Below are 27592 nucleotides of genomic sequence, written 5' to 3' on the forward strand. Positions count from 1 at the left end.
AGGATTATGCAAAAACAACCCATTTTCATGGAAGTTGGAGAGGTGGAGGACAAACATATGCACCCATTCTTTTTAGGTGTCTGCAGTTCAACAAATATGTTACAGATGGAGGTGCATTCATGCACACGTTTGATTTTCAGAAATGTTTCTTGGAGGTAGGTGGACACAAATCCTCTGGTAAAGTTAAGATCATGTTGGATCTTCCACTTCACAGGGGCTTAATATTTATTAAATAAAATCTTTCACAGGACAATTTTTTTTCATTTATCACCAAGAATTTAAGATTTTTAGACCAAGGCTCACAAAAGTTATCCAAAGTTAGTAGAGGAGCTGTGTTTTAGGAGGAAGTGTGATTATGCCTCAATTAAAAGTTCTGTGGTTTAATCCCTGGCTTTCACAGTACACATTCCCTCAGACAAGCATTTCTCTTGACTTGATTGTTTGCAATCATCTTCTTTTTAAGAAACTATTTCTATTTCGCAAAAATGTAACAACAATCCAAACAGTTTGAGACTTTATAGGAAGAGGGTGTAGTGTGGTTGAAGAGCTCAGATGAGCTTTAAACAATTTTAGTGTATTTTATAATTCAGAAACTACATAAACACCTTCATACAATTGGTTTGTGCATTTATTTGAGTCTGGATGTGTAAAACAGTAATATGTGGTTATCTTAGCTCCCTTGCCAAGTGTGTAGGAGAATAAGCAACACACTCATGATCCTACTGGTATCCAAGAATTAAACCAAGCAAAAAGATGGAGTAGGTGTGGTGTCTTTTTCCAAACTTTATCTGAGGGGGGAAATCAAAATGTTGAAAATGATTGAAATTATTCTTCTACCCACTTACTGTATTCATTCCAACAGGATTATTAACTGTGTGTACTACAGTTTGTAAGCATATAACAATCATATGTATAACTAGAACCTGAAATGGAGTAGGTCTTCCTCATACTCCCTCAAAGGGCTCTGACCAGTCAGGGTGTGGAAAACAATCTGAGGGTATCCTGGAGCATCTGGTACAAGGTCATTAGCAACAGATATGTTGGACCCTATAGGTTATGTGGTAGGGTCTCTGTAGATTGGGCTGACTTCTCACAGAAGTCTAATGAGTGTTGCTTGGGGTGTTTGGAGGCCAGAAATGTTTGGAATAACACCTCAGGCTCCGTAGTGTTTCTTCCTCAGCTGTTGGTTCCCTGTTTTCCAGGGGGATGCTGTTGCACTGATAGGTGGGGACTGCAGAAAGTGGTCAAATGAAAAGTAGGAGCTTAATGTCTAATGCAGCATCCACATGCATGGTTAGATGTTTTTTTTTTTTTATTAAGACAATCTTAAGATCTGAAGGGGTTAATATTTGACTTAAAGACAACACACAATAAATTTTTGGCTGATTAAGAGTCAGAAAGAGTAACAGATTACAAAACATCTAAAGCAAATTTTAATTTTTTAAACTCATTTCATCAACAAATATTAACAATAGAAAAAAGACAGAAGGACAAAGATGCATCCAAAATTTACAACAGCAGAGAAACAGGAGATAAAAAGGGATGACAGAGGAGAAAGATGGAGGCTTCACTCATCTGTCAGTCATCAGTCCATCATTTCTGCTGCCACAGGGATGAAGTTTCATCTCCTCCTCCTCTCCTCTCTGTTCCTGTCTCTATTTTCTTTATTCCTTTCTCCGTCTCTCTCTCGCTCCCGCTCTCTTTCCCTCTTCTCCTCATTGTCTCTCTCCCTTGCTCGCTCCCGCTCTCTTTCCCTCCTCTCCTCATTGTCTCTCTCCCTTGCTCGCTCCCTCTCTCTTTCCCTCTTTTCCTCGTCGTCTCTCTCCCTTCCTCGCTCCCTCTCTCTTTCCCTCTTTTCCTCGTCGTCTCTCTCCCTTCCTCGCTCCCTCTTTTCCTCGTTGTCTCTCTCCCTTCCTCGCTCCCTCTTTTCCTCGTTGTCTCTCTCCCTTCCTCGCTCCCTCTTTTCCTCATTGTCTCTCTCCCTTCCTCGCTCCCTCTTTTCCTCGTTGTCTCTCTCCCTTCCTCGCTCTCTCTCTCTCTTTTCCTCGTTGTCTCTCTCCCTTGCTCGCTCTCTCTCTCTCTCCCACTTTTCCTCGTTGTCTCTCTCCCTTGCTCGCTCCCCCCCTCTGTCTCTCGTCTCCTCGTTCTCTCTCTCCCTTGCTGGCTCTCTGTTTGTCTCACCGTCTCTTTGCCTGCCTGTTTTTCGTTTCCTCTCCTCTTCCTCCCGGCGTTCTTCTTTGTCTGACCTTTCGTCTCGTCTGCCCCGCCGGGTGTCCTCACGCACATGCTCGTCAAAATCATGCGCACGGCCTCTCTTGTCCTTCCTGATTTGCTTCTCACCGTCGTCCTCGTCTTTGTCATTCTTGTGTCCTCCTTGCCTCTTGTCAGGTTTCCCCTTCCTCTTTTTGTCCTTTTCTTTCTTCTTCTTCTCCTCACTTTGTCCTTTCCTCTTCTTTTTGCGGTGTTTGTTGTCAGAGTCTAGAGGACAAATGAGAAAAGTTCAAAGACAAAGTGTATAAGAAAATGTTTAGACATTTTTATAATGAATAAGAATGCATTCATTTTTCCCCATATGACAGTACCAGGGACTTAATGTCTTAATGGGAAGTAAGACAGTTACTTCATGACGCCACAGATACTTTTTGACTATGGCTGCAACATGGTTTGGTTCTTTTGTTCATGCAGCTTCAGGTTACAACTGGAAAATTTTCAGATTCTCACTTTTATTTGCAGGACTTTCTGTTAAGCAAAATCAGACCAAAACTAGATGTCTAAAATGAACTTCAACTTCTACCACTGCATGATCATGAACAGTTTCTTCCCGTAGGCAGTCACTGGTCAATAAAACGTCACTTTCTTTCCACTGACTAGCTGCATCAACGTTATCCCATCATTCCTACATGTTTACATTCAACTAGAGTCAAACAGTCCTAGATGCTCACTGCACAGAATAATCCTGAGTGACAGCGTGCATATTATTGTAAAAACAAATTCCCAATAAAGCTGCTTTATTAAAGTTTTTCTGAGGTTTTGGCAGTAAGCTAAACACATCAGAAACTATGACTGAAAAGCTGGCTTTTCTCAACTTGTTGCTTTGTACTTATTTCCAGACTGCTGCTCTGCTCATAAAAGCTTGATTCACAGCTGAAATGTCATCTGACAAAATGACCATAGTAGTAACATAAAGATGCTCATGAATGCAATTTGGCTACCCATACATGTACAATAATCTCCCACAGAAAAGGTAAAAAATGGCAAAAATTTTCTGTGGACAGCCTCGCAGCATCTGACATACTGTGATTAACTCCTGTCCTGTTCAAGTATAATCAGACATAGGGGTGGGCAATATATCGAGATTTTCAAAAATATCGAGACTTTATCAGACGCAATATAGAAGGAGGGAATATCGTTTATATCAAGACAGCTTGTTTCGAGTTAAAAGCATCTTTTCTTTTGCATTTTGCACTGCTGTATTTTTGTTATGGTCATTGAAAAGTATTTTTAATTCATTTAGTTTTAGGAACATTTAATTTAATATAAACGTACTTTAATTTTAGTCAGCTGTTTTAATGCACATTTGCTGCTGATCCTTAATAAAAATATATTTAGCAAAGAAGGCTGTAAATTAGAACTGTCTCTTTGGTTACTTGACAAAAATAAATATATCTAGGCCTGTCACGATAACAAATTTAGCTGTACGATAAATTTTCTCAGAAATTATCGGGATAAACGATAATATTGCGCAAAGCTCTAATGTGTCATTTTGAGACCATTCTCAACTAATATAATGACATATGCCATAATAATGCAAGTACACATTTTCAAAGATCAATAAACTAAATAAATAAAAGCGCCTTTTCACATACGCCGGGACGCCGGCCCAAAAGTAATGCGGCCCACTGGGAATCCTCCCAAACCTCTCGATTAGCTGGCATTGCTCTTAATGTGTATTTTGTCAAATACGCTAGTATATAGGCTGACTCTATTTGCGTAATGTGCCTGCGGATTACAGGGGTTATTACGGTAGACCAGGAAGTGGGGGCTTTGTACTGACGTCGTAAGCTAGAATGTGTGTGTTCTGCTTACATGTGGGGAGCAGCGAAATGATAAAAGAGGAGGTGCTTGCATCTATTATTTCTCCATTCGACTTATTTACATATTTCAGCATGAGAATCGGAGGTTTAGCGCAAGAGCGTGAGAAGCCACTTAAATACGCAAGTCTCACGGCCATTGCGTGTTGGCAGCCCTGCAAAACAAATGCGGCTTACCGGCTCGTGCTGCAACATGCTGCTGTCAAGTATGACACCAGAGAGATCACTCCGCAAGAAACCAGAGCGTTTAGTCGAAATACTCCATAGTGAAACCTATTGTCATACACAGTCTATGGTAAAGGGGGGACTAATAAAAATTATCGCGGCCGGCAAACTTATCGTGCTCTTATTTTCTTATCGTTCAATTAATTGACTTATTGCTTATCGCGACAGGCCTAAATATATCGAGATATATATCGAATATCGTGATTCAGGTAAAAAATATCGAGATATAAGATTTAGGTCATATCGCCCAGCCCTACTCAGACAAGACCAAGTCAAACTAGCTTAACTCAAACTTGTGTGTATCTGCACTGTTCAGCTAGAAAATACATCAAGCACCGAGCCAGTTCAGTTTTTGTCATGTGTTGTTTCAGTTCTACTGAAATCATAAGCAATGTTTGGAGTGGTCATGTTCAACTTTGGTGATCATGCCACAGCTGCAACACAACAGCTAATCAACCCTAAACATACATGTCTCATCAGTTTAGTCCGAATCAACAGCTTCTGTGCTCTAAAGATAAATCAGAGGTTCTCTGTATGTATTTTACATCCCAGATGAAGCTCAAAAAAAATCTTTTTAACAGCCAAATATGAGCTCAAGAAACCAAAATCTTACATTGACAGAGCCACACAGTGCCTAATCTTCCTCATTTGTATCTAGCTTTAGATTCAGTGCAAAGACTTTTCTAGATAAAAATTTAAAAAGACAAAAAATGAAAGGAAAAAATGGTTCCTTGTGTTTTCAAATACAGGAGTACTGGGGTGGGTTACAAAGTGAACAGACGGGGGGGGGGAGAACAAACCTGAGCTGCTGCTGCTGGAGGAGTCTGAATCTGATTCACTAGAAGAGTCTGATGAGGAAGAGTCGGACGAGGAAGAGGATGATGACGATGATGAAGAGTCAGAGGATTCAACTTCCTGGGTCTGAGTCATTATCATCTTTGGTGCATTCTTCAGATGTTCCCTCAGTTCATCCCTGATGAATAAAAGGGGTTTTTTTATGTTCACTGTACACACTATCCGCACCATGATGCAGATACACATAGCTCACAATTAGACCACACTCCTCCACATCCACTGCAATTTGGTTTCCGCACCAACCACTAAACACACACAGCTAACTGCTACTTCTTAGAGAATATCAAATCAAAACTGGATAAAGATGTTGAGGCAGGTGCAGAGTTCTTCGACCTTAAAAAGGCTTTTGATACAGTGAACCATCAGACAAAACTATCCTATTTTTATAATTTTTCAACACATGCCATCAAATGGATGAGCTCTTATCTACCTAACAGGAAACAAAGCATACATATCGATAGTACATATATTTTACATGTATTAAGTGAAATATTGGAGTACCCCAGGGGTCAGGATTTGGACCAACCTGATGTTTTTATCGAAGGAGAAAAGCTCATGGCTGTATCTGATTTTAAATACCTTGGATTATTTTCGACCCCAATTTAACCTCCAAAAAGCAGGTAGTCAATACTATTAAATTTATCCTAGGTAATTTAAAAAAAACATCAGACCATATTTAACAGCAGAGGCAGCTAACCTCTTCTTGCATGCCATGATCTTTTCCCACATATCCTGTTTTACAAGTTGGTCTCAAGCAAACAGGACAACTCTGAAACTAACAGAGGCCCTTTATAAACAGACACTGGAGGCATTGGATCAAAAACCCATCAGTAACCATCACTGTCATATTGTAAATATATATAATTTACTTAAAATCTTGATAATCTTTCACATTTTTAGATGTCCGTCTTATTTTTAAGATATTACATGGGCTTGCACCTCCCCCACTCCATGAGTTTGAAAAGCAGGATATCAGCAGCATCAAGCTCCAGAGGAGACAATGTTGTACATTAGAGACGCAGTAAATCTGGGCAACCAGTTTACTCAGTAAGGGCCAAAAACTACCTGAAGAGTCTTCCCAGTGAATAAAGAGCACCAGCTATCCAATTTTTAAAACTAAATTTCAGTAATCAAGCTTCCACTTACGAATAACAGGCCTACCATATATCTTATACTTTAATGTACTTGTTTTATATTGCTAACAATTTAATGTTTTTTTTGTAATGCATTTACTGTATATTATGTTGAACTGCCAAGGACTACAGCTGAAAATAGGCTCATTTGCTTACTATGGCACATTTACATTTTAAACTCAAACTGAAATGTCCTAAATGTGCATTGTCAGTTTAAAATAAACTGAATAATATAAAAATATCAGGGTGTTGGCATGTACCACTTACGTCAGTCCTCCCAGACCAATAGAGGTGAAGAAATTAATGGCGAAGCGAGTGTTTCTGGGATTATCGCGAGGAAAGAGACCTTCAAAGAACGGCTGCAGTGTCCTGTAACACAAGATGGCACATTAAATCAGTGTGTATGACCGCTTTGTTTATTTGCTCCCAATTCCTGGTTCGTATTTGGGTTACACTGTATTTTATTTTGCAATATTAAAAAAATTCTGAACATTTATGAGAAGACTTTTGCTTTGCCACTTATAACCAACGTGGTTCTACATGCCACTGAATGTCCCCAGATTCCTGAAGAAGTTTCTTAACAACTTCAACTGGGATTCACATTCAACAGTTTATAACAGCAGCAGATTTATTCATCTTTCAATGGACAGAAAATATCAACATTAAAAAACAAAACATGTCTCTAAATGAGTGTCTGTGTCTCCTCTTACTGGTCTTTCAGCCTCTGGTTAAGTTTCGGGAGGCCCATGTAGGCACAGAGCTCCTGGAAAAGGATTTTCACAAAAATTCTGCTCGACGACGTCGTGGTCTCTTCACTCATCCTAATGCACTCCAACACCTGGTCCAGAAGCAAGAAAATAGAAACAAAAGATGAGACTGGACTTAATTTGAGTTTACTCAGACTGGGATGGATTTAATTGTCATGCTGGAGTGTGTTTAAAAGTGTTTGTGTGTGTCCTTACACTCCATGGTACAGAGTCTGTGTAGAGCAGGTGAGCAAACAGTCGGGCCACGTTCCTCAGTTTGTTGGTCTCCAGGCGGTGAATGGTGTCATATTGTTCTGAAAATATCGCCTCAAAACTCTCCATGTACTCCTTCTTCAACAGACAAAACCTCTACACACACACAAACACACACACACACACACTCAAATGTTACCCTCTGCTCTCCTGTAGATAAGATAAAAATAGGTAAAACCAGAAACCAGAGAAAGATGGAGCACATTGGTCTAGCTGAAGTTTTTCATTACATTTATTTACTTTGAGCTTATGTAAAAGTCCCTTACAAACTTCTACTTTTAAAAGTTCTGGGGGTCCCTGGTCTTAGTTGTCCTTGTGTACAATTACATCAGCAGGTCAGAGAAGAAAATTTAAATGGTTATGGAATTATTTTTTTTTTATTTTTTAATTGGGTAGACATGGGTCCCTCACAGCAAGGCTTTCCAGCCGTTGGTTGATTCATTCATTTATGTACTAATTTCTTTACTGCTGGAGGCTGTGTATGAGGGCGAGCAACCTGGCATTGCATGTTTTGTCTGACTGCAGAAATGGTGCGTTCTCCTAAAAGTATTTTTTGACACAGAATCAGCTGTTAGGTGAATGAGGGCATCTTCACAGTTGAGTAATTCCACATTCAACGATGGATGCAAGAGAGAGAACGCAGAGGTCCAACATTCATTACAGAGTGCCACCAGACTGTTTTATCTGCAGTGACAGTGAAATTTTTCCAACTCTGCCCTCCAGTTTGCACACTGGGGGCGTCTTTGCACAGATTGTTGTTTGGGTCGGGACTCTGCACCTGCTTGTTGCTCTAACTGAGTGAATGTGTCTGTGAGGCATGCCATTTAAATCGAAAACGCATCAGTCAACTGTCTGTACAGAGTCATAGACACACTCATTCAAAAATACTTCCTGCAATCCAGGAAAACCCAAAACCAGCCTCTGTGTAACAACAGAGTTTGAAATGGTTCGTTCTCATACAGACTTCTGATGATCTACAAGATGAGCTAAGATTTTTAGCATGTAGAAATCTAATTCTTATAACCTCTCTGAAAAGAAGGTCTGGGGCATCGCTTGTGACACTCTTTACTGGGTTATGGACCCCAAGGAAGATTCAAGCTTAGTGAAGAGACAAATAATTTCCATTTGTCCCAGTTACAATATTACATAAATCTGTCTGCTGCTTCATGCAGCAAAAAAAGATAACCTTTGAATCAACATTATGTTTTTAGAGGAACAGCAATATTAATGTGTTGATGCTTCTCACCCCGGCCAGCAGACCGAAGAACTTCTCGTAGGTCCTCTGTTGAGCGCAGCAGTCCAGGATCATGTTACACAGTTCTTTCTGTTCACACAAACACAAAACATGTCACCTATACAGACAAGATCAGCTATCATTGTTCCATACAGACATGCACACTTATAGACTTCGATACAACTTCTATACATACAACGAAGTTGCACATTTAATCCACAATATTACCAAACTGTTAAATTAGTTCATCTACAGAGCGGACCAGAAATTGTGAGATGATTAAGTAAAAGACACAGAACAGAGCAAAAAAAAGTGAAGAAAATGTACTCAGAAAAACAAGCAAACTGGATTTTATCATTGTAAGGTGATACAAGGACAAAATTATAAAGCATATAAATAAAGGGAAAAAAAATCATGTAATTCTTAAAAAGGCTAGAAAACAAAACAAATCCATAAATTAGAAACTAAAAACTTCAAAACCATATTATTCCCTTCAGCATCAGCTGTCTGCACTAGTGGCATCTCTAAGTATCATTTCAAAGTGATAAATGAATTAAACAAGAAATTTTGTTAAAAAAAATGGTCAGATACAAGAACTGGACTGAAAATGAGTAAAAAGGCAGCAAAGCCTGGAGAGCTGCCGTGGTAATCAGGGACACTTGAAATATTTCAAGCAAAGCTTGGCTCCTTAGAAGCAAAATATAAAGAGAATATAAAATTAGATGTGGCTGAGGACTTTTGCACAGGCAGTGAATAAAGTTGGGTAGAGTTGAGTTGATGGAGCCAAAAGAAGCTAATTCTCACAAATAGGGTCTTGAATCGATACAAAAAAAACAAAACGGGGTTCTTCAAGTTTCTTGAGGGGCCACTGCCCTGCAATTTTGAGTTATTTCCCTTTTTCAACAAAGCCAATTCAAACAAACACTTTATCAGCTTGTGCACAAGCCTACAAACGAGCTGTTAATTTGGACCAGGTGAATGCCAGCAAGGAAAGAGCTAAAACCTGCAGGGCAGGGGCTCCGACGACCAGAGTCGAAGAACCCTGCCCTAAACTTTCTATTAACTAAGTATTTAAACAACTTCGTAATCACAACACCTCTACAGCATTAAATATTCATTGTGTGTGTTATTTCTCATCATGTTTACAAGCCGCTGAAATAATGTCTTAAACTTCAGTCCAAGATGTGCTGAGATGTTACATTTAATGTTTAAGACAGGATGACTGCCATGAATGAACAAGACAAACTGAAGTTGGCAGTAAAGGGCTTGTAATCTGCTGGAAGCAAAAAATAAACATGACAAACTGAAAAGCAAAAGAAGCCGCTTCTGAATGCCATTCAAGTTCATGTAAACATTAGAGGCTCTGTAAGTCATTTAGTTATGGTTAATCCTGTGCAGGACTACTTTTCATTGTCATAGCTTTCATACAAAGCCTAATATGCAGTACAAGTATAGTGTACATGGTTTCATTATTTACTGTGACCGTTCCTATTCCCATCTGAGAAGATGAAGGCTTATTGCATGAGCCTTTGCATTTCATCATATGTGCATATTTAAGCCCATTTATTTCTCAAGTCTCAGTTTAAGTCATCTGGAAACATTTAAAAGCAAATCACAAAAATTTTCAACCTGCTCCGACACTGCTGATAAAAAGTGACAGGCAAGAAACAAGATGTTGCTTTGCTCATCACACAACAAGCTGTCAAACACACAGTTGTGTCCTCATAAAGATACAACAGCTGATATTCCTCTGACGTGTGAAGTTTCTCACACACGCAGCTGACCTGCAGCTGTCAGCGTCTGAAACCAACTTTTACTGTTACATTCGACCTCAGGATCACACACACAGATGTGAAGCTGTTAAAAAGTGGAAGACAGTATGGCAGCACACTCACACTAGAGGTTGACACAGGAGTGGATTTTCACTCCTGTCCCATCCCACTCCCACAGAAAAAAATCTTGGGCCGTCCCAATCCTGATAAAATTACTCCCGATCCCATCCTGCTCCCGTTTAGAATGGCTCCGCTTCTCACCTTTTTAAGACCAGCTGGTAAGTGTTTCTAGCTTTCCTTTTTTTTTTTTTTGAGTTTAGTTACAATAAAAAAAAAAAAGGGAACAACAATAAAACAGTACATGGTTTACACCATGTCTACCAAAGTTGAATAAACCCAAAGAGAACATATAAAATTGTATTTCGCTCATTTCTAAATGTCATTATCTAAACAGGTTTTACAAGCGACATACACTGTGTTGACACCGCCGCACTCGACTCTTGTGAAATTCATTAACATATCCGCCTTTTCTAACCAGTTCTACCAACCTAATAGACACGTCATTACTTCTAACTTTGCGTTGTAAATCATTTTTTGCCACATCGGTTTCTCCGCGGGTGTTTGCTAACTCCATTCCTTTTCTTATTTCAGTTCCGGTGGGGAAGCAGCGGCCGGTGTTGTGCCATAAATTAAATGTCTGCCAGAAATTGATGAGACGGCCGCCGAGCAGCAGTTTTCTCTCTGGTCTGCGGCTGTTCCTTTCGGTATAAAACCAACATAACACGGATAAATTGCAGCTGCAGAGGTGCTGTAATCAGAAACTATTACAAAGTTTCATTTCCACTGGTCATGGCTTTTTTTTTTAATTGATTGCAGTACATTTCTTTTCAATAAAATGCAGAATCTATGAAAGTGGTCCGCTTTCATTCAGGAGTTAACGTACAGATTACTGACCAACTAGTATCGTAGTAGTACCTCATAATCAGTTTCTGGCAGACAATCACTTGATGGGACAATGTTGTGCTGTAATTAATCTGTTAAAGCACTTGCAAAAGCAGACTTTCTTTGTTAGTATGGACACACTGTCACTTGCATTTGCGTGTTATGTGGGTTTTATGAAGAGAGGAACAGCCGCAGATCAGAGAGAGAAACTGTGTGATGCAGCGTTAACAAGCTGGGCAGCCGCCTGATCAGTTTCTATCAGACATTCAGTTTATGGCACAACACCGGTAAGCAGTGTTGGCTTCTGGGTAGTGTAGTTCGTTTTTTACTTGGTTACAGTGTGGGTTTATTGAGCAAAAACTACAAAATTGCGGGCCCCCCCCCCCCTTTCTTTCTTTTGTTTTCGTTTGGTTCCTTCTCCCTTCTACTCCTGTTAACTTTTTATTCTGTACCGTCCCAATCACGTGATTAACAGTAAAATTGACTCCCATCCCGCGGGAATCCCGTGACCCATGGGATTCCTGAAAAAATGTCAGCCTCTAATTCACACAAATACAGAGGCAAAAATCGTCTCTTCCTCTGTTAATCTCTAGTCACTTTATCAGCGTCATCTAGTCAGACAGCACCACAAACCACATTTTCAGGAAGTTGAACCAATTTGGCATTTTCAGACGATAAGTGGATTAAAAAAGAGGTGCATCTTCGTCATAAATATGCAACTAATTCATAAACTGTGCTTTGTGATGAACACGAAATGTGATTACCAAATTTATCGGCCTTGCAAATACAAAAATGGCAACAGTCTTCGCATGCCTGCAGCAAAGGGGATAATTATGCTAAACTTGTTTCCAATAATCTTTGTTTATTCTCTTGACATGTAGACTAATAAATGGAAAACTGGTTTCAAAACATTCAAAACAGCCTCACTGAGCTGATCACTGGTGCAGCTTTGGGATTCATGGTTTAAAAAAGCTACAAGCCTGTCTGACAGCCCTGTGGCATCATCCATCCTCTCCTCTATCATCCTCTGTGCTGCTGATGTGAAGAGACTCACTGCTGGACAAATACTGAAGCTACAGAGAGGAAGGTCTGTTTTAAGATGCTATTCAACCAACTCAAACACAATCATCTTTCATTTTTAACTTGCTCATGAGACTCTTATGACACAAAAAGCTCTGCATGGCTCTATTGTTGCTGAAAGTAAAACAGAACATGTATTATATGATTGAATTTGCAAGGTACTCAAGGTAATTAGCAAAGAGTAAACTGAATTTCTTCACTGCCTTGCTTATAGTCACTTGCTTTAATAATTACCTACAGCAGGATTTCCTCCAGGATTTTTTGAACTGTGGGGGAGGGTTTTGCATGAAGTGTGCCAAGAATATAGTATTTTTGGATCTTAGTTTTACTCTTTTTTTTTCTCTGTCATTTTATAATTCTGCTGTAACACTGACATTTCTCAGATTAATAAAGTACATCTGACTCTGATGAGCTCTAGGCTCTGCCACCACTTTTCTCTCCCCCACTAGTCTCTTTATGATACTTATTTAATGAACAGCTGACTGAGGTGCTGACAAAGTATGAAAATGTATACATCACATTTGGTATTTAAAGACATGGACACCACTGAATGCACAACCCCGCCCTGTCACAGATGAAGCCTCACATTAAATATGAATAACAATATGAATAAAAATTAAATATGAAATAACCAGGTCAATTTGTTAATTGAACAAAAGGATACAGACCCCCCCCCCCAGTAATCCCCAGTGAAGCTATAACATAGCTATATCATAGCTATGACTATAGCACAATTTTCTTGTTCTTGCGGTCTCGAGAAGTTCTCATTTCTCATGGAGGGTGTGACAATCACGCCGCTCTGTCATCTTTTTGCCGCCAATCGCGAGCGAGCCACGGCAGAACCGGACAGGAAGTTGAGAATTGTTTTTCAAAATGAAATTATTTGCAGAGCAGTGTCATATTCCCTGAGTATAATTTCACACTTTTATTATGGTCTGTAAATATGCACATATATAGATTTTATGTTCATATGGATCCATTCATACAGTATAATTTACATTTGTAACATTTGAAACAAAAATAAAACACATAATTCTTAAGGCATGGAGGTGCGCCACCATCATTTATGTAGCGGAAAACCCTGCCCTGAGTTAGAAAATTAAGACTGCTGAGGTATTTTCCTATAAAATGAGACATCCCCGTGTAAACATCTGTAATGCCACTAAATAGTTTAGAGTTGTCTGTCTTCAACATCAGAAAATGTAGATGGATCAGCTTATGTTGTCAGTTCATGTTTAGGTTAATATATACCTGTATTAATGCAACCAAACAGATAATAATGTCTGTTATAGCAGAAAACAGAATACAAATATGCAAAATAAAGCTACAACTTGAGTTCAGTGATGGCACCAGGAAAAAGCCATTTCTGTAGACCCTTGACTAAAAACGTAAATGACAAACTACAAACAAATTCTCATCATCAGTTTTAGGACCAGGTTTCCCCGTAACTCCATCCTCCTACTCCTCATTGGGAGGAACAAACAACCTTTTTTGAGTATGAGTTTGCTTTTATTGTTTGTATTGTTTTATATTGTATTGATTTTATTGTCTTGTCTTTTATTATTTAATCTTTTATTATTTTTAGTTATTTTATGTTCAGCACTTTGTTCAGTGGCTGCTGTCGTAAAGTGCTTTATAAATAAAGTTGGCTTGGTTTGGCTAAACCTGATCATGAAGGTGCAAAACAGAGGAATATAACTAAGCATGGGGGCTGATATGACGTTGAGCCTTATTTCTTTTGTTAAGCTCTATCTGTTGGCAGATCTCAGGAATGTGTACTGCTGAGACTTGGATATGCTTTAAACAAACCTCAACCTCTCCTGATTGATCTGAAGAATATCAATCTGGTGTCACAATGGTTAGAAGGTATGCGACTTGTGTAAACTACCGACTAAGAGGTATATGTTGTCGCTGCACACTTACATAGCAGATTTTAGCATTTTCTAAGTTTTACAAGCCACTTTACAATGGATTTCTCATTCACAAAAGTCCAATACAACTTTTTTTTTACTACAATCACGTCAGTGAATGCATAGAAGGCAATGTAGGGTTTAGCTTCAGCTTGTTGCCCAGAGATACGTCAATGTGCAGCAAGGCTTCACTGGGACTCATCCAACAGAAAGATTGGTACATGTGTGCAGAATCAGCAAAGTCACTGCAAACTTGAGCAAAATATATTCTATATTATAGAATCTTTTCTTTGTCTTCCACTATAAAGCCACTCTGAGGATATCAGCCCTCAGATGGCTAATAGTGCCTCAATATAGCGGGCATTGCTGTGCGATTAACTCCCTCGATCAATTCTTCTCCACACTCATTTCGAGCATTGCATTTTAACAGAACTTGTTAACAACAGTTGTCAAGTTGTTTTATTCACCCATACTTTAGTGTCGCTATTGTTTTTATCTTCACTCTAAGAGGAAAACCACTGGTTCATGACTGAACACTGAGGTAAACGAAGGTAATCATTGTGTATATGTGTGTGTTTTCTTATTGGACTTACGGTCTGGCTCTCAGGAAAGTCCATCTTAATCAGTTTGTGAGCACACTCCTCAAAGTCCAAGCTGCAAAAACAATAAACAGATCAATAAACCAATCTGTAAATGTGGAGGTTTTTGTTTCAGACTTGCTAACGAGGCTGTGAGGACCATAATATAATTATACTTGAAAGAGCTTAACAGCTGCCAACAGCCATGTGTAGGTGTGTCAGGACTGGACAAAAAAACCCTCCCTCCTGATGCCTAAAACTCAAACTGGTCCTCACAAAGACAGATCATCTCTCAGCACTTTAAACACAGCTTTAGATAATAGTCCAGCTCAATCAAATATAGCAGGAGCTGTAAGTAACTGCCAAACACCCAGAGAGAAAACTGAGTCACCAACTGTGCCAACGTGTATTTATAAGTGTGTGTCTTTCTCTGAGTGCCCATGCATACCTGGACTGTATGGCAAGGTAGATGGTTCTTCTGAAAGCTACCAGGTTGACTTCTGTCTGGTCGAAGATTGTGACCTTCTCATCTGAGGGGAAGACAACCAGAGAGATGCATCATCTTTAATGGTTGGTTAATATCAAGCTCATTATAGAATAAGACAAATAATTTGTATAAGATTAATGAACATTTTTAAGTTCTAATTGTTCAAATTGTTTTTAATCAGCAACTCAATTTCTGTGTCGTCGCAAAACTGAAAAAACTCAAACTGCTTTTACATAATAAAAGCTTTGCTGATGCAGATCCATTGAAATAGATTTTTGTTGCGCTGATCTACAAACATCCTTTCCACTAAAGCGGTTCCAGCACCGGCTTTAAGCCGGAGCCTAAATTAGAGCCAGTTCTTTCCGATTCTGCCAGAGAATCATCTTCCAGCCAAGAAAATTGGCTCCAAGTCTTTGTTTGGCTAAAGCGTAATCTATTAATGTCAGAGAACAGAGTTATAATAGCCAATCAGACTAACTTAAAAAACATAGCGCCAGTGCAGCATGTGGGCAGCCTAAACCACCAGAAAGCAATAAAACTCTGAGCTTCAACCTTGCCATGAAGTCAGACCTCCTGTCCAAAATGACATACCCAAATTAAATGAAAGGGGGGAGAAATAAATCATTTATTACTTCATCCTGCGCTTTTTTATTTTTAAACAATTTTGCTGTTTATTTGTTATTTTTGTTCAAAATAAATACCAAAGAAGTATATCTTCACAAGTAAAGTGGCTGTATGTATAAGCTTGAATTTTTAAACTGGATCATATTTAATACTTTTTTTTAATCCACTGTCCTTTTTCCTTTTTCTTTTGTTTTTAATGTTATAAATTATGCTTCTTGTATTCTGTAAAGCAGTTTTAATCAGCCTGTTGTTGAACTGTGCTATACAAATAATCTTGCCTGGCCTATAATCTTGGTCTCAAAAGAAAGCTGAAACATGTGAGATTATTACAGACAATCAGGTCAAAATTAAGATGTGTGTTACTGTGTCAGAATAAATTCACCTGGAACACAGTAGGAAAATTTTTATTTTAGCTTCATCTAAGAAAAAACATTTATAGTAAAAATAACCTTTGAATCATGATCTAAACTTCTGAAAAATAATATTGTGTAAAATTAGGGCTGGGCGATATGGCCTAAAAATAAAATCTCTGATTTTTTTATACCCAAATCCGATTTTAATAGTTTTTTTTTTTTTCTTTCTTTCTTTTACAAAACATAAACTTATTAAAAACATTTGTTTATATAGATGAATGCCAGCAAAAATAAAGCATATAATGTCATAAATTTTCCACCATATAAACAACCTAATATCTTACATAGAAATATGCGACACAATGTACACGTGATCTCTTTCCATCCGGATCTTTATCATACAGGATCCACTGCAGGAATAACTCCCCTGATAAAGTTGTCTCTTAACTAGGGTTTGTGAGTTGACTTCTGCATCTCAAAGAGAGCAGCATTTCTCACTGCAGTTATACACACAGCTAAATCCCAGGCATGAGTAAAGGGTCACTTCACTGAAAATCTGTGAGACAAACACCGTTCTGGTGTGGAGGAAGGGCTAAGTTAGCTGCTAACTAACTATGGAAAAAAATCCAGATTTTCATAAAAATAAATCTCCACAAATGGAAAATTCGATTTATCGATTTTATCGATTAATCGCCCAGTCCTATGTAAAATAATATCTGATGAGTAAATGTGCAAAAGTAGAACCTAAAAAAGTAAACTTGAGTTTTTCCCTATTATTTTTGCATGCTTAGTGTTAGCAATGGTGCTTCCTAGCATGTGCAAAGATCGTTCATGTTGCATGGCTCCCACTCAACATCAGTGCAACATGAGGTTGGTGCTCCTCCAATTCTCCTGTTTAATATCTAAAATCTCACCAATGTCTGATTGTTTATGTTGTTCAGTGTGCTGCTTAGAGCAACATTCACAAATGTTTTAAACTGTAAACATCTATGTTTTCTAGTAATGAATAAAGCTCCAAAAACACCAACTCCTACAATTCCCACAATGCAACTAGACGACATTAGAGCAGTTTCTCTGGCCTTTTAGTCGAATCGTGTATAGAGTGGAATCACTTTAAGGTAAGAAAACCTCATCAATCTTACCTTCTCCTTCCTCCTCATTCTCCTCTTCATCGTCCTCGTCTTCGTCACTGCCGTCTCCCTCCTCCCCTGAATCACTGCTACCCTCATCCAGGATATCTGACAGGAAGCGACAGATGATTGGTTAAACTGTGAAGGAGGTGTCGGCTCACTGGAAAGTACGGAGTCTGATGTTTCCTCACCTCTTTTAATGGTTTTATATTTCTCCTCATTCTCCAGGAAGTTTGGGTCCATCTTGAACACGTCTGTAAACATGTGCATACACATTAATGCTGCTATATGTGCATACTAATTTCTGCAGAGAATTTTGCAGCCAAGTTAATCTCCAGCTCTCTCCATGCCTCTCTAAGTCTTACTAAGGACATCCTCGGTGTTGTACTCATCCTCCAGTGGCAGCATGTGGGTGAATTGGTCGTCCTCATCCACCAGGTCCAAGCCTTCTGGGATCACTGGATGATCTTTAAAACCATCCTTTCTGATAGCAAACATAACCTCGATCATGTACTGGACTCTCTTATCTATAGACGACTCATGGAGGACATTTCTGAGACGCTCAAATATGGCTGGAAAAAACAAAAACAGAAGGAATTTGTTGACGTTTTCAGGTCATTTGCGGTAATATTTCCTAGTCTCATTCACAGAATGGCAGAATCACTGGCTTTAAATATAACCGGAACCACTGCAGGAGTTTCCAGGTCCCAAGCGACACAAAGCAGTTTTATTCCGGGGGAAGACAGTTCTCATACAAACAGTAGCTCCTTCTGCCTTCACACTTTCATTTTACCCAAAAATCAGCTTCTTCTAAATGATCATTCTTTTTACTGATCAACTATTTATCTTGTTGTAATGATTCAAATGATTCAAGGGACTTAATTCAAGTTTGCCAGACAATAATCCTTCATAATCTTCATTTATAAGATCAGCCAGCACTTCGGCTCCGACTGAGATTATCAGTTTTTGTTGCTTTCTATGACAATGAGGATGATGAAGAGTTGCTACTGCTACAACATACCGTTGATCCCTCTTGGGGAAACTTCGGTCAGTTTGAGTCCACACTCCTTCAGGAAGGAGATGGCGACCTCCACGCTGTCATCGGTCGGACGCTCCAGGAGCAAAGTGAGCATCTCCAGACATAAAACCTCATGGGCCTGAGAAAGACCCAAGAGTAAAAACATAAGACAGATGTAAACACACTTACTTAGAGCTGGATATTTACTCCCAAGCCTGCAGTCTACACAGCAGCTAGACCTACCACATTCTGGTTGATGAGATGAGCCACAAACTTTGAGGCAGTCAGGCACTGTTGCTGGAAAACAAGACATTTACCAGTTTTAACACACAGTTATAACACACGTAGAATCAGTGAGAAGAAAATGTATTTGTCTCAAACAGCTAAACAGATTGCAAAAACTATCTGGACTTTTTTCAAAAGTTCCCAGTCCTGCCAGTTATTTCTCTTATTGAGCTCCAGTTTCTTTCTCATCTCGGTACTTTGAGCTCATATTGCCTCAAGCTGTTTAAGTTGGAAGATCTCCATGTCTGTGAAGAAGGGTGAAGCCGTTACTCTTAGATTAAAATTGATCCTCTATTTACAGAACTGGTATTTTTAGAGATTTCACCCATTTCAAGGAATATCTGAAACATGACTGTCTGTTCACAACACAAGCACTAATTATAGTTCTCATTCGTTTTACCTTATAAATCAGGATTAATAGGTCAAGTTTACCTTCATGACAACTGTGAGGGGGGGTGAATTTTTTTTGTAACTCATCCATTTGGATGTTATTTAATCTTGATATTTGGCATAATTAGGAGCGTATCCTTATGATTGGCAGGTATCCAATATCCGCGGCAAGACGGGAGAGTGTAGCACAACCCTGGTTTTTAGCCGGCTAACAGCATGCTTTAGCTTTAGCCTGCCTATCTCAGTTAGCATGTATGTCTTAGAAGACGACTGACTGGTGGCACATTCTGATGGCTATCAGAAATTGTGACCTAGATCACCCCTCTTATAGTCTGGACTCACATAATAGCTGATATTTAGGACAGCTGTGAGAGAATTTAGGGGGCCTTCATAATAGAAGTAGGACAAGCCCAAATAAGCAACTACACTCAGAGAAAAACAAGCCCAAAAACCCACAACTGGCGATATTTGCAAGAGACTTAACAGAACAACAAGCCCAAAGTCACTGATAACAGGCAGATTTAGCAGCACTGCTGCCTTTCTCCAGAGCAGTCGTCTTTATTCCTGCTACCGTGAAGACTGCAAAAGTCTGAACCATTAAATATAATTAACAGGAAACTCTATTTAATCAACTTAATTAAATAAAAGGTTCCCTGTCCTTACAACAGAAAAATAACACTCACCCAAGCAATGCAGAACCACATTACCACAGAAATTATTTTGAAGTCATTAAAAGTTTAATAATTGTTTAATACAAACTAAAATAAGAACAGAATCTCTTTTAAATCGGGGCTTCAAAAACTAAATTTATGTTTTTCAAATGTACGCACTGGAATACTTGAAAATGTGTCTTTAAGGGAAACCTTTTATGTAAATTGATTGTTTTAGGTGTTGATGTTTCTTTCTGATCATGTTTGTGACACCAGTATGTAGCTGAACTTTATGCTTATAGTACAAGTTCAGTTAATGAATGACCTGACTCCGGGGGAGAGATGAAGCCCAAACAAGTAGATCTGCTTCCACCATCGTTATCGACTCATTCACACGTAATAGTGGCAGCTGCTGGCAAAGTTGAGGCCCCGTCAGAAAGGTAGGAATTAGGCCTTCACGATTTTAGGAAAACATGAGATATGTGATAACACTGTTGAAAGTTGCGATGAAGATATGATATGCGATAAAATAAATAATAGGGCTGGGTATCGTCACTAATTTCCTGAATCGATTCAATTCACAAAAGCCTATTTCAATTTCGACTAAATCCTATTCGATATCGATTCATTTACAGTTAATTATGTAACATCAACTATTTTCTTTTATCTTAAAGATGTTCTCGGATAACCTTTTTACTGAATAATCTGATCTGACACATCTACATGTATTTCAGAAGTACCAAAACAATAGTGTCTGCTGAACTTTATAGCTTGTGCTATAGTAACACAGTTAGTGTTGTTTTAGCTGATGCTAGATTTTAGTAACCCGTCTTCTTATTAAAAATCATTTGGTCAGAAACAAACAGATTATGCACTATGGAGTCCTTCAGTATAAATACTAGAGATAGAATAAAAATTCACAAAATTTGAAGCAGTTTCTTTTCTAACTTTTGATCAATTATAAGGAGATTTGTTTTATATTTAAGTGTGGATTGCCAAAAGCAGTTTCTGTCAGATGAAGCAGAGTTTTACACATTAATGGACCGATGACTAATATGAAAAACAAAATAACATTGATAACGCCAGGTAAGATGTCCTCATTGGTAACAGTGGACCACTGTCTAATGTCATCAGTCCAGATACCCATAGAGCTGCCTTATCAACAGATACACGGTAATTAGGACTCGCAATAGAGGCACCGCAAGACACAAAACGTCAGCTGGATTCATCTATGTCCTTGTGGTTGTCCTGTAGGTGGCAGTGGAGATTAAACGTGTCCTACGGTGGTTGGCACAAGTATTCAACATGTCTTGCAGAGTAGCTGTGTTTGTAGTGTCATCTCTCTTCTAACCAATGTAGTTCGAAATAGCCGATGTGCAGTTTTGTTTAACCATAAGTTCTTCTGAATTCACATTTTCCTCGCTCCTCTTGTTCCTTTTGAGTTTAAAACGCTCACTCCATGTGCTCTAGTGCCACAGCTGTTGTCATTTACGATTGTATGTAAATTTTCAATATATTGTGCAGCCCTACTAGCAATCTCTCTGGGCTCCATTTTGTCCCATGTTACCCCATCCTACACATTCAGCCCCCCCAACCCAAAAGTTTCTACGTTGCTTTATAGGTCAAAGTGATCTGCTAAGCAGGTGTGAACCATACATCTCCACTACATAATCAAAACTTCAGGATGTAATGATAAACACTTGTCTGATTTCCCCTCTTGTGGCAGAATTTGTTTTTTAAACAGTTAATGATACCTTACCTAAGATACTCCCCCCCCCCTTCTATCAAAACACAGCTTTAGTCGTTACTGCCGTTATTATGATGTACGACGCAATAACAGGGAGGCAGGTACCTTGAGGTTGCGGCGGTAGCTCCTCCTGAAGGCCAGAATGAGGCGTTTGAGAATCAGCTCTCCGATTTGGGGGAACTTTGAGTTGATGATGGCGACAACTGCAGCGTACACATGAGTGAAGATGGGAGAAGCTGCTTGAGCCTGCAGCACTGAACGAGCCAGCAAACCCCTGACAAGACAAACAGGGAGGAGTTTTTCAGGCTGCATGCAAGCTCCAGACTTTATTCCTCTTTAAAGACACTGTGGGAACAAATTTCATCTGATCTAAACCATTTGATAATTTATTTTCAAGTTTACTCCTAAAGGAGAATGGATAGACAAGCCAAATAAACTCAGTTTAACTTTACATGTTGCTAAAACCACAAATACTAATATGCATTAATTGTGCAGGCGTTTGTGAGATAATGTTCACCTCCCCCTGACAATGTTTTCCTGCAGCAGCTCCTGGATGATGTTGACAATGTTAGACACGTTGACTTTGTTGATCAGACCGTTGATGGACTTCTTCAGAGCTTCCCAGCTCATCCTCTGGTAGGCCAGGCTGCAGAGGGAACGGAATATCAGCGGTTAAATTGACGTAAAGAATAAACTGCTGAGATTTCACTGCAGCGGCTGCAGAATATTTATATCATTTCAAAGCATAAATGAACTCTCTACAAGCTGCCATGAAAAAAGGATAACAGGAGCAGGCAATAAACACTACTTGTAATTAAAAGCCTAAAATAAAAGTGATTAAACACCCTTTTACCTGCTTTTGTCAGTGATTTGCTGCTGCATCATGCGTAGCCTGGCAGGAGGAATGTAAGCGCCACCTGTCCTCGTCAGGATTGGATCTAGCTCCTCCTTTTTCTTCTTAACCGGTGGCTCATCAGCTGCAACTGGCTCCTTGTCAGTGGGAGGGGAGGTTGAGCGACCACGTCTCCTGTGGTCCGACACTGCATCTTGATTTGCTCGCCGGTCAAAACGCCCGTCCCTATCATCACGCCGATCATCATAACGATTCCTATGGAACAATTTAAAAAAAAATCACTGATGTCTGGCTTTTGTGAAGCTGAGAAACACCTAGCAGCTCAAATCTGGTCACATTTCATGCAAGTTTCATTCTTTCTGGGCTTTTAAAAAAACCTTCAATTTGCACCTCTTGATCTCATCCATCATTGTCTATTACATTTAAATCAGCTAATCAAAAAGGTTTTAAGCTGTTACGAAGCAGATGTATTAAGAAGGTATCTAGTTTTATCAATTTAACTTAGATTGGCTTTGTGATTTTGTGTCTGCTTAATTTTGGATTATATCAGTTTATCTTCCTTATTTTGTCAATAATTAAGTCAAGCATGTACCGCGTTTTTAATTAAGGAGGTTATCATACTGACTTTATACAAAGAACAAAAAAGAAGTCCATCCATCCATGTCCTAAACACAGTTTAAAGTATAGGCTGCAGGCTTTCCTAGCACTAACATAAAAAGTCAGCAGCATGTATGACACTGTGTTGGTCTGGTTTACCGAGCATAGCGTCTTCTGTCAAAGTGGTCTGTGTTCCGGTCTCTCTCTCTGGATCTGGATCGCTCCCGTCCTCTTGACCGGGACCTGTCTCGTCCTCTAGATCTAGATCTGTCTCGTCCCCTGGATCTGGATCTGTCTCGTCCCCTGGACCTGGATCTGTCTCGTCCCCTGGACCGGGATCTTGATCTTTCACGACCCGTAGATGTTGATCTGTGTCTTCCTCTGGATTGGGATCTGTCTTTTTCTTTGGACCTGGATCTGTTATTTTCCCTGGATCTGGATCGATTTCTCTCTCTGGAACTGGATCTGTCTTCTTCCCGGGACCTGGATCTGTCTTGCTCTCTGGATCTGGATCTGGATCTCTGAAACAACAAATAAGTGGTGTGTTTGTGTTACTTCTTTCTTTCCAGATGGTCGGGAACCATCCGAACCAAGACTTCTCTGAGAAAATGAGACTACCACAAACCAAGCTGCCGTTTTTAAGTCTGATTTAAGCTGAATGAAAGCAACAACCCTGCAGCGTGGAGTGGGTCTGGTTCAGCTCCTGCATTAAGTAAAAGCCTGCAGGTTACTGAGGAGCTCATGTCTCAGATGACAGTTGTCGACAGAAAGTCCTCTTCAATTTGTGATTCTGTCAGTCAGTAAGCTGCATCTTTTTTCAGAGTTTTTTTTTTCCTTGAGAATTAGACCAGCTGATTTTTTCCAGGCCTCCATCCAGGCATGTTGTCATCATACAAACTTATCACTTTTTTATGGATTATTGGTTGAACAATACGCAGATAATGATGTCACCTTGGGCTGTGCAAAACCACGGTGACAACCCTTTCATCATTTAAGACTTGATGCTCTAGTATGTAGCCTTAACTCATCTAAACAATGGTTACTAAAAGCAACCAGGACATAATTGCCAAAGAATCCAGCTCTTCCATTAAAATTTCAAATAGTTTCAGGTCAAACCATCCCACAATCATAAACGAAACCCATTACAACACCAGTGACTGTTACTGAGACTGGTAAGTCACTGAGCCTTAGAGCAGAGGTTTAGAAAACATAAAATAATTATTAACTGTTTACTAAAATAACCAGGCATGTATATCTTAGGGCTGGCCAATATGAAGAACGTAAAAGAAAAAAAGAATATAACATTATTATTTTTTATACTGACTGATCTTGACCAATTTCAAAAGTATAATATTGACTGCAACACAGAGCAAATATAGTAAAACTATAAAACAGTTTAGTACTTTTGTAATATCTTTGCTTCATTTGAAATGCTTGTCATGAGGGAGCAGTCACAAATGACACTAGCCCTTCAGTTCCACCGAACGTAGAACGTCGCTAATGTGCAGTTTCGCAGCTGATCGCAGCAACTCTAGTCAATCTGAGTGCTTCCACAAGTGGCACCGCACAGTGTTTCTGAAACACCCCAGAAGCACCATGGCGCTCCTCTTTCCCGAAAATACATGGCTGTTCTATTTTTGTTTTAGACTGCAGGAACTGGTGCACCAAGTTACACTGGCTGCATTTTATGTTTTCTGTGTAGTTGCCAGGGTGATACCTTTTCAGATGATCAAACACATTACCATATTTCCTGAATTGGTGTTCACCAACAGACGACAAACTTTGCAGATTGTTTTAATCTCTTCTTCATCTTTTCTACTGAATTCAAACCACTTCTATATTACAGACATAGTGGCACCTTTTTCTCAAGTTCAGTTACTGTCTTACCCCCACTTTTGTGACTCCCTTCGGCAACACTCATTTCCTCCTTTGATCAGGTTCCTTCCTCAGTCTGCTGGAAGTTCAATGTTTTTTAAGTACTTTTTTTTTTTTTTTAAAAAACCCTTTCGGGTTTTTCTTGGTGGTCAGCTACCAACTTAGAAGTGAATTTCCATCGGCTAATGGAATAGAGTCTGCTGAGGGATACACAGCTTGCTAGACCACGGCTATTCAATTCAGTCCAAGGTTTTCTGTGTATCCCTGCTCCAACACACCTGACTCAAATTAATGAGTTATTGTGTAGAACTTAATAGGGTGTTGTATCCATTTAATTTAGGTGTGCTGGAGGAGCAGGGATACACTGAAAACCTGTAGGACTGCAGCCCTCACAGGACCAAACTGAGTCACGCTTTAAATGAAGAGACTAAAAATGTCTACTTCACCAAGATTGATTTTATTTTATTAGCAGTCTAATTTTTTAAATCGTTTTATCACCCAATCCTCGTCTGTGTGTATCAGAATTATTATAAGCCTCCTGAATATTTTTTTTTTGTCTGAGTACTTTTTTCATAAAAATGGGTGTCTCGGCTTCGAATAGACTAATTTGGTTTTATTTTCTTGTTTTGTTTTTTAGGAAGTTCTGTTCAACAAAAGGAAATATTATCAGATGACCAAACATGCTGCTCTACTCCAGTCCAGCCACTGCTACGTTTTCCATTTAAGAGGCCAAATCCTGGAGATCAGGAGTGTCCAAGTCTTTCTCTTTTCAGCTCTTATTTCACACTCCTCAGTGCTTGCAAACATGTCAGATTTAAACATCTGCTGAAATGTCTTCTTACTTTTATCTGAGCCACACTGCTCCTTATCTTCCTCAGTGCTTGTTTATCCTCATCATCACTGCTGCTGTCTGAGCTGCTTGAGGCAGGACTCGAGGGGGCAGACTTGCCCTTAGGAGATGTTTGCTCTGTGGGGCTTCTCTCTGCTGCATTGGCCTGCTCGGGCCTCCCAGCTAATGGACTGGACTCATCCTCTGAGGACCCTGCAGAATCAGAAAACGAAAGATTTTAGTCAATTGTCAATGCTAGTATAACTGGAGAACTAACTAACAACTTTTACTACACATAAGGAAACATAAAATGATAGTGGCAAGTTTTACATACCACTTTGTTCTCTTGGTACAGGACTGGGACTTCGGTTTCTGCCTGGAGAGTCCATGCCTGAAAAAGACAAAAAGAACACACATAGACATCATTTGCATTATTAATAAGAACGGGAAAGTTCAGCTAACAAGCAATGAAGCCTTTTTTTGTGTGTAGTCAACGACCCCATATTTCCCTTAATGCCATAAAAACCTTTCAAAATGTCTTTTCAGTGTCTATGTCTGTCAGGAAAAAAACTCCAACTTTAGAGATACATGTTTAAGGATGGGTGGCAATTACAGGGATTCATTTTGAAAACAACTAAAAACACACAAAAACCGCTCTAGTGACTAAATAAAATGAATGCTGAAATGATTATTTTTTGTGATCAATATTTCAAACGATCCTTTTAATTTCTTAGTAATTCACAAACTCTGATAAAGTCATACATATATATTCTCTAGTTATGAGCAGTTTCAATTTGAAAAATAGGGTTTGAACATTTGTGGCATTAGTATGACTCAGATAAATTGAAACTAGATCGGAGTGAGTTAACGAATCCATGTTTTGGTCGAGTCAAGCACAATCAACTCAGGTAATAATAGAAAATAGACACGACTACATTGATTAAATAATTTCAGACAGTGGAACATTATGTAATGGAAATTTGTACTTGAATAATATTTAAATAAACATTAACAGAGTCCAAATGGCTGTCGAGGGCTTTTTCTGGAAGTAACGTCCCTTTTGTTATATTAAATTGTTTTGTGTCAGAGCTAATCAGATATTTAATAAGAATGATAGCAACGAGATTGCTTATCCCTTTAATGGTATAAAATTTCAAGACAGTTTAATGTAAAGTTATTCAACTAGCTTAGATTTACCTAAAGCTAATGCAGGCACCAATGTCAGTAGTGATCACAACTTAGACCGTAAATAACTAAATAAGCAGGTCTTTGCGTCTAAGTTGGTAACTAAAGGGTTCTGTGGACATGTTATGTTAAAAATAATGTCAGTCACAACCACAACCATTTCTGACAAACATCTCAAGTTTTATCGCCATGTGTTTCTGTATGTGCTAAAGCTAGCTTGGCTGCTAGTGCGACTTAAATCCCGGCTAGCTAATCTAAAAGACCCTTTCAATTGTCTGTTAATGAAAACTCAATGATTATTTTTTTGTCTTTCTATAAATTTAAAGCTTCTTTCGCAATTGTATTAAGATATGTTCGATATAATAAGTATCATCTTACCTGTCTTTGTATTTCGTCTTTTCTTAAATCAGTGTCGTTTTCTGGCGGAAAACTTCCTACGATTACAAACCTTACTTCCGGGTCACAGATTGTATCCGGGTTTCACCTTAAACGTTTTTTTGCCGTTTCGCCCCCTAGTGGTCGTAATTGTTAGGTCCTCCAAAGATGTGAACAGGGTAACAGCTAAGCTAGATAAGTTTTATAGCTTGGTCTTACTTCAATTCAATGTCTCACTTCACTAACAATAAATTAGGGAAAAAAAACTGCTTCATGCCATTTGTAAAAGATTAAACTAATCCAAAAAGTTGTTTGATCCACAACATCCTGAGTCTACAGGTTGACATATTGGGGA

At 39.0% G+C, this 27592-nt stretch overlaps 1 protein-coding gene across 2 annotated transcripts; it reads right to left on the reverse strand.

Moving 5' to 3' along the window:
- Positions 1-1410: 1410 nt before the first annotated feature.
- On the reverse strand, positions 1411-27343 carry cwc22 (CWC22 spliceosome associated protein homolog). 2 transcript variants are annotated; one of them, XM_042002051.1, is made up of 20 exons: positions 27241-27343; positions 26012-26068; positions 25691-25890; positions 23133-23488; positions 22377-22631; positions 22041-22169; positions 21629-21797; positions 18695-18748; positions 18455-18590; positions 17799-18005; positions 17625-17687; positions 17446-17541; positions 15288-15369; positions 14855-14915; positions 8570-8647; positions 7267-7419; positions 7015-7142; positions 6572-6673; positions 5117-5289; positions 1411-2478 (listed from the first exon to the last, which is right to left on the reverse strand). In XM_042002051.1, the coding sequence occupies exons 2-20, from the start codon at positions 26064-26066 to the stop codon at positions 1622-1624; spliced, it is 3354 nt and encodes a 1117-aa protein (XP_041857985.1). In that variant the 5' UTR covers positions 26067-26068; positions 27241-27343; the 3' UTR covers positions 1411-1621. The 2 variants fall into 2 exon arrangements, with proteins under 2 accessions (XP_041857985.1, XP_041857984.1); XM_042002050.1 differs by having other exon boundaries at positions 23133-23494.
- Between the last annotated feature and the right edge of the window lie 249 nt (positions 27344-27592).

The sequence above is a fragment of the Melanotaenia boesemani genome, chromosome 12, assembly GCF_017639745.1.
Source record: "Melanotaenia boesemani isolate fMelBoe1 chromosome 12, fMelBoe1.pri, whole genome shotgun sequence".
Taxonomy (NCBI): Eukaryota; Metazoa; Chordata; class Actinopteri; order Atheriniformes; family Melanotaeniidae; genus Melanotaenia; species Melanotaenia boesemani.

Coding starts and splice junctions, on each gene's coding strand:
- cwc22 (XM_042002050.1), bottom strand. CDS start 26,066: ATGGACTCTCCAGGCAGAAACCGAAGTCCCAGTCCTGTACCAAGAGAA. Junction 17,688..17,798: donor CAACACCGAGGATGTCCTTA/GTAAGACTTAGA, acceptor ACATGTTTACAG/ACGTGTTCAAGATGGACCCA. Junction 6,674..7,014: donor AACCAGAGGCTGAAAGACCA/GTAAGAGGAGAC, acceptor CTTGTGTTACAG/GACACTGCAGCCGTTCTTTG.